We start from the raw sequence: 10,414 nt of genomic DNA, 5'->3' as shown, positions 1-10,414 counted from the left end.
ACAAAACTAAGCATATACTTACCACATGACCCAGCAGTCACACCCCGGGACATTTATCCCAGAGAAATGAAAATTTATGTCCACACGTACCAAAAAATGTACACAAATGTTCATAGCTGCGTTATTTTTAATAGCTAAAAACAGGAAACAGTCAAAATGACCTTCAATAGGTGATACATTCATACCAGGCAATACCACTCAAGACATAAAAATGAACGAACCACTGGTACATTCAACAACTTGCATGGATCTCAGGGTCATCACGATGAGTGGAAAAAGCCAACCTCAAAAGACAAAATTTTGCAGATGGAGAACAGATCAGTGGTTGCCAGGGGTTATAGGTGGGGGTGGTGTGCTGGTAGATGAGATTATAAGAGTAAGTAGCACCAGAGATTCCCTTTAGGGTGTTAGAATAGGTCTGTATCTGGACTGGGGTGGTTGTACAAATCTATACACGTGATAAAATTGCATAGAACTACACACACCCACACACATACACACAGGGAAGAGTGCATATAATTGGTGAAATCTGGAAAAGGTCTATAAATTGCACCAATGTCAGTTTGCTGGGTTTGATACAAGATTACCGTTGTGTAAGATGTTGCTATCTCGAGTACACAGAGGACTTCAGTGTACTGTCCTTGCAACTTTCTGTGAGTCTATAATTATTTCAAAACAAAAAGATTTTTTAAACGAAAAGGAATAGAACAGAGAAAGAGGGCGTCACTCACAGTAAGAGTTATCAGTTCTGGTGAAACTTTTGTTTCATTTGTGTGTGCTCGTGTGAGTCCTGGGTCACCGTGTGAAATGTACTTCTTGGGAGATGGGAGGGCAGTCATCAAGGTCAAAACCAGTTTGAAAACCACTGCTTTAGAGCAAGTTTGGAAGACTCAGAGACCTAGAAGGGGCCAGGCGGATGGTATGAAGAAGCGAGACAGGCCTGGTTCATTCAGATGTCATCACCTCTCTTTTTCCCGTGTATCAGTCATAGTTCTTACAGTGGCAGGTCTCATAACGATATAAATATTCTTTACTTCCACAGACACATATGCTTTTCCTTAATTTTTTTCTAACTACGTGGCACTTTTGATCCACGTGTTCTCCCACTTTTGATAGTGAATTCGTTTTTCTATTGCCAAGAAACAAATTACTCCAAATCTTAGCAACATAAAACAGCATTTATCATATCACGGTTTCTGGGAATGGCTGAGCTGGATGGTTCTAGCTCAGGGCCTCCCAGGAGGTTGCAGTAGAATTGTCCGTCACAGCTGCAGCCTTCTGAAGACTCAAATGCAGCCAGAGGATCGACTGCCAAGCTCACTAGTTGACAATCTTCAGCTCCTCACTGACTGTTGACCAGAAACTCACCATGCAGGCATCTCCTTAGGACTGTTCCCAACATGGCAGCTAGCTTCCCCTAGAAGGAGAGATACAAGAGAAAGCGAGAGAAAGTCAGGCACCAAATAGAAATTCATCTTTTATAACTTAATCTCAGAAATGGCATACTATCTCCTCTACCACATGCCATTGGTCACACAGACAAACCCTTGTACAATAGAGGAGGGTTGGACATGAGTGAGAACAAGAGGCAGGACCGTTAGGGGCCATCTTGAAGGTTGATGTCTACAGATAGAGACCTGGGAACAAGAAATATTTACCTATTATAAGTAAAACACCCATACATATATAATACATGGCAATTGACACTGGTCTCCATGCTGCAAAGACATTAGGGAGTGTTGGAGAATCCAGTAAAGTGAAGTTGACATACCCCATTTCTAGGGGTCAGCTGCTAATCATGGTGCTGCCATGAGAAAATATAGACCCAGGGTTGCTAGATCTTCAACTTGGAAATCTTCCAACGTTTGAGTATTGCCTTAAGTTTTTTGTTGAGTTTAATGTGGCCAAACAAAACAAATAAACCATCTGGATCCAAGTTGCAGGGTACAAACCCTGCTGCAAGGTCCAGGTGAGGGTGGTGCCGTGGTTGAGAGCTCAGGGTTTGGAATCAGACGTGGATTCAAGTTCCAGCCACGCCAATTTACCTGCTGTGTGACCTTGACGACGCCTCAGAGCCTACCCCGTAAAGCAGAGTTGATCAAAATAGTGCCATTTCACAGTGTTTCGGTGAAGTTTAAGTGAGATAATACATAAAGTTCTTCTCTCAGGGCCTGGAACACCACAACTGCACAAAAAAATATTAGTTGCCCTCATTACTGTTACTCTAACACCAGAGGTGAAAACTGAAACGATAACTTCCTCACCCAGACTGTACTGGGACTGTTAGCCACTGGGGCAACCTCAGCAACCGCCAGGCTTGATTTAGGGGTTCATCCACACATCTCCAGAGCAGAACAATCATTACTGAGGCTGAACCTCAAAGGCCCACTTTACTTTCTTCACCATTTTATCTTGGGGAGTCCTTAAACTCCATGACCTACAAAGAGAAACGGTGTTTGAATGGTATGGAAAACAGAGACGTCGCATCTTGATTTCTTTCCTTCCCATACTTCCTTGGTGTGAGAGTCACACAGCTATTTTCAGGCTGGCAAAGCTGACAACCAAAAGGAGGCTGTTTCACACCTGGAATAACAGCACAAGAAGGACCCGGGAGGTCATCTAGGGAGAAGCAGTCTTGCTCACTTGTGAACCTACTGAAGCCCAAGGTCTGAATCATCTCTATCACAGTCCACATACCTGGCTATCCACTCCTCATTGAATGCCTCCAGGGATAGGGAACTCATCACCTCCCCCAGAGTGGCTTATTCCATTTTGGGTAAGAATTTTATGCATTTGTTCAAAGAATATTGATTGAGCACTTATTATATATCAGGCATTGCATTTGGCGTTGGTGACGCAGTGGTAAATGAGACAAATGAGGTCTCCCATTTCCTAGTGTGGGAGATAGACAATAAAGAAATGAATTTATAACATGTTTGGTAGAGATAGATTTGTTGATGAAATAATCAATAAACAATCTATAATAGGAATAGAAAGGAGTTTTATCTGAGTCAAACTGAGGACTATAGCCCAGAAGACAGCCTCTCAGTTAACTCTGAGGAACTACTCCAGAGAAGCATAGCTTTCAGCACAGTTTTATATCTTGTCAGAGCAAAGAACATTAAACAAGTCAGGGATACATTCCTTCAAGATTTCAGAAAAAAAAAAAATAGATCAGAACACACCCAGCGAGTCAGTATGGCCTTGGCACCTGGGAAGGGAGTCATTTCATTGAAGAAGTACTAGCATTGGCGTCCCAGGAAGGGAAGCATTTAATCTTTATTTTTAACATGGGCATTCTTTACTTCTGGTCAATGTGCCCTTTTCTTCAATAATTGAAACAGATGTACAATGTACGTCTGATAGGCCACAAATTCAAGTTAACGGATGTGTAAACCAGAATGACTTCCCCATACCTCAATATGTACAAATTTCTTTCATCAGATTCTAAGAAGAAAAATGAAACAGGGTAAAACTTTAGAGAATGTCAGGGGTGGTCAAGGAGGGTTCTCTGAGGAGAGGACGCTCAAGCAGTTTTCTTAATGAAACGAGAAGGTACACAATGTGAATATCTAGACTAAGAAGAACATCTCCCATGAGCATTTCATCAAGGAGTAAACAAAGCGGAAGTAAATGTCTTCCGAACATTCAAAGGAAATCTGGACTGAACTCTTTCTGCTTATTCATACAGCCAGAAATCTCACTGACACTTGAGAGTTAATCCTGTGACGTCTCCCTGTACTTGCAGGGTTAATGGTCAGGCAGAGAACGCTCCGCATCTGTCCCGATCAGGTTCATTTCATCATATTTTGTCCATTTCTCCACTGGATCCACTTTGCTTTGGCATTTACAGTGTTGCATCCTTCCTAATATAGTCAGCATTCTATCTACATCCCCATTCAAGTCCCTAAAAAAAGTCGTCAAATTGGCCAGGTCTGAGGGCTGGAGTCCCATGGCAAATCTCCAAAGGCTACCCCCCGCCCACCAGATTGACAGTCATCAAGACTCCCTTTGGTCTCTCTTATTAGCTCTTCGATTTCCCGTGCATCCTTCTCAATGAAGATGGAAACGTAATTGGAGTTGAGTGGTCCTCCTTTCTCTACACCATCTGTGAACAGTACACAATCCGTTCCAAGCAGCAGGCTGATGTGTTGTCAGACAAATGACGCCCCAAGACATAAGGAAACACAGGGCACAAGCATGAGCTTGTTGACTGACTCAGAGTCATTCAGTTACTACATAGACTTGTCACTAAGAGTCTCATCATCTTTCTATCTTCCACATCCAGAATACTGCCAGATGCCCCGTGGGCATTTGATAAACCTCTGTTGAAGAGTACGTGTGTGAGTATTATAGAAGATATTTAGGGAAAAATCCCCAAATGAGACCTAAGACCCTGGCACCCCTAAGTTATGATTTTTCTATCTCATGGGAAAATGGGTTGTGTTGCTACGTAACAAAAATTCCCAAGACTTAGTGACTTACAAAAACTGCAACATTTATTTTGCTCATGAATCTGGAATTTGGCCTGGGACAGCCTGTGTCTGCTCTACTCAGCATTACCTCACGTGCTTGCACGCTTAGTGGTTGATGCTGGCTCAGAACTCAGCTGAGGCTTGTGGTTGGAATGCCTGCAAGTGGCCTTTCCTTAGAGGTGCTTGGTTTTCTCAGAGTGTGGAGGCACCCAGAGAGAGAGTCAGGCAGAGCTCTGTGGCTCATAAATCGAAAAGCATAATTTCTGCCACATTTTATTCACTAGAAGAAAGTCAAGAAGGACAGTCTATACTCAGGAATTAGTGGGACAAGTGTCAAAGAATATGCTGACTTTTAAAACCATCACCCGTAGGATTGAATGAGACTAATAGGTTTGACCGTTGTTCTTAAGCAACAAATGCCTGAGAGGATCCCTGCTTCCTTAGAGATGGGCCACAGAAGTGCACTGAGTGAGAATAAAGAATGTCTGCAAGTCTACTTAGAGCTCCTTAGTTTGGAAATCATGCAGGCTTGATATATTTGAAACATGTGTCTCTACAACTGTATCGAGAAGACAATATTCCCTTGTTTCCCAAATAAAAGGAAGTTGGAATTGGACTTCACCAAGGGTCCAAATTAGGACAACTTCACAGGCCATAGGTGGGACCCAGGAAGGTAAAACCTAAATAACACTTGGCATTGCATCTGTAGAGGAATCCAGTGCCACTGAGACGCTCCAAAGAGTCGACGTCTCTGGATGTCTGGATATTTTCATGCTCAAGTCTGGCAGATCCTTCAATCGTGTATGGTAGAGACAGCTCCAAGACCCTCCACCCCTGCTCTTACTCCTGGGCACACAGCTTGACTACATTTCCCAGCCTCCCTTGCAGTTAGGTGAGATCATGTGACTGAGTCAGGCCACAGAGATGAGGGCAGAACTCATGGAGGCTACTTCCAACCCGGTCCATAAAAACTCTAGTGCAGTCCTCTGTCTTCTCTTTTCCCATCCACTGGCTAGATGGAGTAAAAATCCAGGACCTAGAGGAGGGCGGAGAGATGAGAGAGAAGGTACATGAGTCACTACATGGAGGAAAGCTGCCTGAACAGAAACAGCATAAAATGTTGCTGCGTGAATGGAGAATAAACCTCCTTTGGAGGTTGTTTGTTATGGTTGTTTGCCTGACTGTGAAGTTGGATTTTTATTTAAGAAATGTTCAGTCACCTCCCTCTCCCACCATGGGTGGAATATAATACTTCTCCATTCCATTGAGGGTGGGTTTGGCCTATGGGATGTTAACAGACAAGAGGTGACATGACATGCTTTTACACACACTTCAACACTTCTGCACTCTCTTTTGCAACAGCCGTCTTGCTGTTTTCCTATCACCTTGAGAAGAACAAGCTCCAGCTAGATCCTGGGCCAGAGCATGAGACAGCTGTGGAGCAGACCTAGATCCAGTGAGCCTAGCTAGCTCAGCTAGCTCAACCCAGCAGCTCCTGCCTGCAGGCGAGTGAGTGAGAATAAGTGATTACTGCTTTAAGCTACTGAGTTTTGTGATAGTTTGTTACACAGCATACTGTGGCAATAGTTGGCTGATACACTAATGAAGTGTGTGTGCCATTCTCATGGGGCTGCCATGTTAAGCTTCCACTTGATGCCTGCTCTTCATCTAAGTTTTATGCCAAAACTCTTTTACATATAAAGAGGTACAAGGAAAGACTTGCCCAAGGTCACACAAGGAGTTTGGTGTATCAAATTCATGAGCCCAAATTTATTTCCTTCTGTTCCAAACGCACTGAGGGAATGTGAAAAAAAGCGGTTAAAATCAGGAAGGGATGGAACAGAACTTAGGATGTTTCCATCAAAAGTGTTTGGTAATACTCCTTGACATTTGGAAACTTCAGGACAAATAAAACAATGACCAGCTTCACCTCCTGGGTTGTTCATTTGTGGAACTAAAGATGTTGCACAGGATGAAGATACAACTTTTCTAAGAAAGATTTGAATAGTTGCAGTATACCACTCCCATAATGGGTTAAAAAGGGAAACAAGAACCTTTGTAGGGACACCTTCAAGGTTAACTCAAGGAGAAAAATGGAACCTGGGGACACAGCATCCCCAGGAGCCCTGTGAGAGAAAGAACACCGCAAGGCCCTGGGGACGGCCTGCTCTCACCACCGCCTTTCAAACCATGCTTGCATCAAACATCTAAGGGAGCACCAGCCAAGGGTCCTGCAGGAGCTGCCCAGCTCAGGGAAGGGAGACAACCGGCCCCCAACCTGAGCAAGGAGCAGTGGAAACCTATCTGCAACCCTCACCCCCACCCCGTCTTTTCATCTCTCGGACCCTTGGCTCGGATTCTTTTAGTGTGAGACCCCGCAGGGGTTCACCTCCCCGAGGAGAGGAAAAGGGGGTGGGGGTGGGGGGTTTCTGGTGTGCTAAAAGCCAAAGACGCGCGGACTGCCCAGGGGTGGGGTGTCTCCTGCGAGCGGGGACGGCTGCAAAGCGCGCGAGCACGCCAGAACACCCATACTCACAACGACACGCTACACACCCACACCCACACCCAACCATACACCCCTCCCCCGCTGGCCCCCCACGCCCCTCCTGCGGGTGAGGAGCAGACTCCCGGAGAGGGGAGTGCAGCACCCTATAAAACTGAGGGCCTGGCGCCCACCCTGGCCGCGCCTGCAGCCTCCACGCCGGGGACCCGGAGAGCTGTGGGCACTGGGCGCAGGAGGCCCCGCGCGCGGGAAGTGCCGCGCCCAGCCCGGCGGGTAGCCAGACGGAGGGCACGGCGGGAAAGCTAGCCGCCCGCCCTGGCCCCGCCCCCCCCAGCCGCCGGTGCCGCCCCCGCTGCGGCGGGCGAGGGGCGGGGCGGGGCGCGGCATATATAAGGCGAGGGGCGGGCGCCGCTCTTTTGTCTCTTGCTGCAGCGACGCGAGTCAGAGCACCGGAACCGCGGGCTTGGAGCGGAACTTTTCGGTGAGCGGCGCTCTGGGGCGGAGGCCCCATCCGGGTGGGGTCGGAGCCGCCCTTCCCCGACGGGACGCCCGGGCCGGCCGGCCACGCCCTAGGGCTGTGGATGGGGTGCGGGACGCGCCCAGATCCTTGGCCTCCGGGCTGCCGGGAACGCCCCGGCCGGAGTGCCACGTCGAGGGGCGGCGGCGGGGAGCGCGGAGGGGGCCGCTGGCCCCGGCTCCGGGCCAACCGCCTTGGTTTGCCCGCTAGGTTTGTCTTAAGAAAATGGCAGACAAGCCGGACATGGGGGAAATCGCCAGCTTCGATAAGGCCAAGCTGAAGAAGACGGAGACGCAGGAGAAGAACACCCTGCCGACCAAAGAGAGTGAGTCCGCCCCCGCCTCCGGGTCCTCGAGCTCCCAGCCCAGTCCCCACCCCGCCCTTCGCCTGAACCGAGCCCCGCACCCCATCCGGCCGATTCCTCCCGTCGGGCAGCCCCAGCCCCCCTTTCTGTTGCACAAGGCGCCTGTCCCCAACCCCAAGCCTCTTTCTTAATCCCCAGACCTCGTGGGTGCCTCGCCCAGCCCAGGTTTGTAAGCGCCTCGGTTGGCGGGTTGCAAGAGGTTCCCATCCCCCAGTGCCCGCTTCCTGCCCTCCACAGCCATTGAGCAGGAGAAGCAAGCGAAGTGAAATTTCCTAAGAACCTGGAGTGTTCTCCACCTCCATCATCTTGGAGACCCTAGTCGTGATGTGGAGGAAGAGCCACCTGCAAGATGGACACGAGCGACAAGCTGCACTGTGAACCCGGGCACTCCGTGCCGATGCCACCGGCCTGTGGGTCTCTGAAGGGACCCTCCAATCGGACTGCCAAATTCTCCGGTTTGCCCTGGGATATTATAGAAAATTATTTGTATGATTAATGAAAATAAAACACACCTCGTGGCATGGCTGGCGTGGTCTGAGTCTGTTAGTTGAGTATGCGTGGGTAGTGCCACTGCAGCAGAGCTCCAGCCACCGGAGTCGGAGTTCCTGCCGCAGAGCGGGGGAGGGGGTCGCAGGATTGGCTGGCTTGCAGGGACCATCTCTTAGTTTTGAGTTTCCCTGCTTCTGTGTAAGATTTTACGGGTTATTAGCCGCCTACTCTTGCAATCCATGCAAAATTTAACCCCACTTTTCATTCCTGGAAGCTGTTTCGGAAAATGCTTTTTTAAAAGCAGAATTTGTTTTTGATAAGCTTTTACGGTCTCACCGTTTTCTCTGGCCTCATAGTTGTGGTGAACACCAGGAGAGAACAGTGATTTAAAGTCTGAGAAGAAAGGGGGAAATGACTGAATCTGGAATGTTGGAAATTGGGCGAGGTCACAAATTCCCCGAGAGGCTTTCTCTTGGAGCTTGAAAAAGGAGGCATTGGAACAAAAACAAAGGCGGGATCCAAGGAAAGAACAGCAAGAACATCACAACTGGAGGAACCAACACCAGAACTAGAGAAGCTGTGGGGGACAGCCTAGCTTTTTGTCTTTTAACCCGGGCTCAGAACCTTCCACAAAAGCGTTAGCCATTAGAGGGAGTGCTGGGCCGAGCAGCCTCCGGTGCTGTGATCAGCAGGGAGAGTGGGATTCTGGAGGCAGGGCTGGCGCCAGCAGGGGCAGCAGCAGAGCCCTGCTGGGTCACACCCGCTGGACCCACAGGGAAGGGGCGGGCCCGCCCAGAGGCCCTAGCGGAGGAGGAGAACCTGGGGCTGCAGGGCATTCTAAAGCACAAGAAACAGGCTTGTGGTTTCAGGGGTGGAGTTTCCTTTTAAGGAGGGAGGAGATGACACATCGTGTAGTGATTTGTCCCATATCTGCCTGCGCGTCAGGGGCCGGACACTGGGTGAGGGCAGGTAATTTGAATGAGGTGTGATCCCAGTCCACGGGGCCTTAAAATGCAGTGGGTGAGATCTCCGCCACAGTAGACCACAGTCAGGGATACCTAGGCCAAGGGAGTCACTGCCCATGTGACATGGAGTGGCTTGACAGTGAAACCTGTGCTGTGGAGGGTAAGTGGCCCTGGGGAGGAGAAATAAGGAAGGGACACATTAAGAGACCACCGGGGCAAGGGACACTAACCTTTACTGAGGTAAGGTTAAGATTTCTGAAGCGATAACTCACAGCCCGCTTGCCTATCTGCCTCTCCTTTCCCCACCTTGGCGAGGCCCCAGTTAACTCATTTTCTGAGTGTAAAACAAAAGTGCCCTTAAGTCTCCTGGATTTTTGTCTTCTTAAATTCTTAGGAAGAGCAAGGCTCTCATGGGCACCCACCACCTCAGAATAGAAAGGATTTTCAGAAATCTTTAAATTTCTTCAGAAATTTTAAATCAGAAATCTTAAATCAGCTGTGGGCCAGGCACTGTGCTTGGAGCTTTAATTCTCAGAAACTCTTATTAAGGCAGTATGATTATCATCCCATTTTATAGACGGGGAAACTAGGGTTCAGAGAGACTAGGAATTTGCTGAAGACACACAGCCAGTGAGTAGTGGAGCCGGAATCTGGGGCCAAGGGTGTGCTTTGGGGGATCTTATAACCCCAGTGTTCAGGACATGCACTGCATCCCACGTTTCATGAGCATCCACTACTTGAAGCATATTTATAATTGCCCCTATAGGGGTCCATGGTTGGGAGGTTGAGGAAAAGGAAACAAATCACTACTACCTTCAAACAGTAACACAGTTGGTGGTGAGAGGGCTTTGGCATTCCCAGGACCCTCTTACTCGCAGAAGATTCCCATGACTTTCTCACCTGCTCCGCAGGAAATCCTTTCTATTCTGAGGTGGTGGGGTGCCCATGAGAGTCTAAGAATTTAAGACAAAAATCCAGGAGACTTGGGCTTCCCTGGTGGCGCAGTGGTTGAGAGTCCGCCTGCCGATGCAAGGGACACAGGTTCGTGCCCCGGTCCGGGAGGATCCCACATGCCGCGGAGCGGCTGGGCCCGTGAGCCAT

The 10,414-nt window shown here is 48.6% G+C and overlaps 1 protein-coding gene across 1 annotated transcript; it reads left to right on the top strand.

Moving 5' to 3' along the window:
- The first annotated feature begins 7,317 nt into the window (after window positions 1–7,317).
- TMSB10 (thymosin beta 10) lies at window positions 7,318–8,384 on the top strand. Its single transcript, XM_060027728.1, has 3 exons — window positions 7,318–7,459; window positions 7,706–7,820; window positions 8,097–8,384. Exons 2-3 carry the CDS (start codon window positions 7,721–7,723, stop codon window positions 8,123–8,125), a joined length of 129 nt encoding a protein of 42 aa, XP_059883711.1. The 5' UTR covers window positions 7,318–7,459; window positions 7,706–7,720; the 3' UTR covers window positions 8,126–8,384.
- Window positions 8,385–10,414: the final 2,030 nt, after the last annotated feature.

Source organism: Delphinus delphis, chromosome 12 (assembly GCF_949987515.2).
Source record: "Delphinus delphis chromosome 12, mDelDel1.2, whole genome shotgun sequence".
In the NCBI taxonomy this organism is placed as follows: Eukaryota; Metazoa; Chordata; class Mammalia; order Artiodactyla; family Delphinidae; genus Delphinus; species Delphinus delphis.
This window is presented reverse-complemented; position numbering and strand designations above follow the sequence as displayed.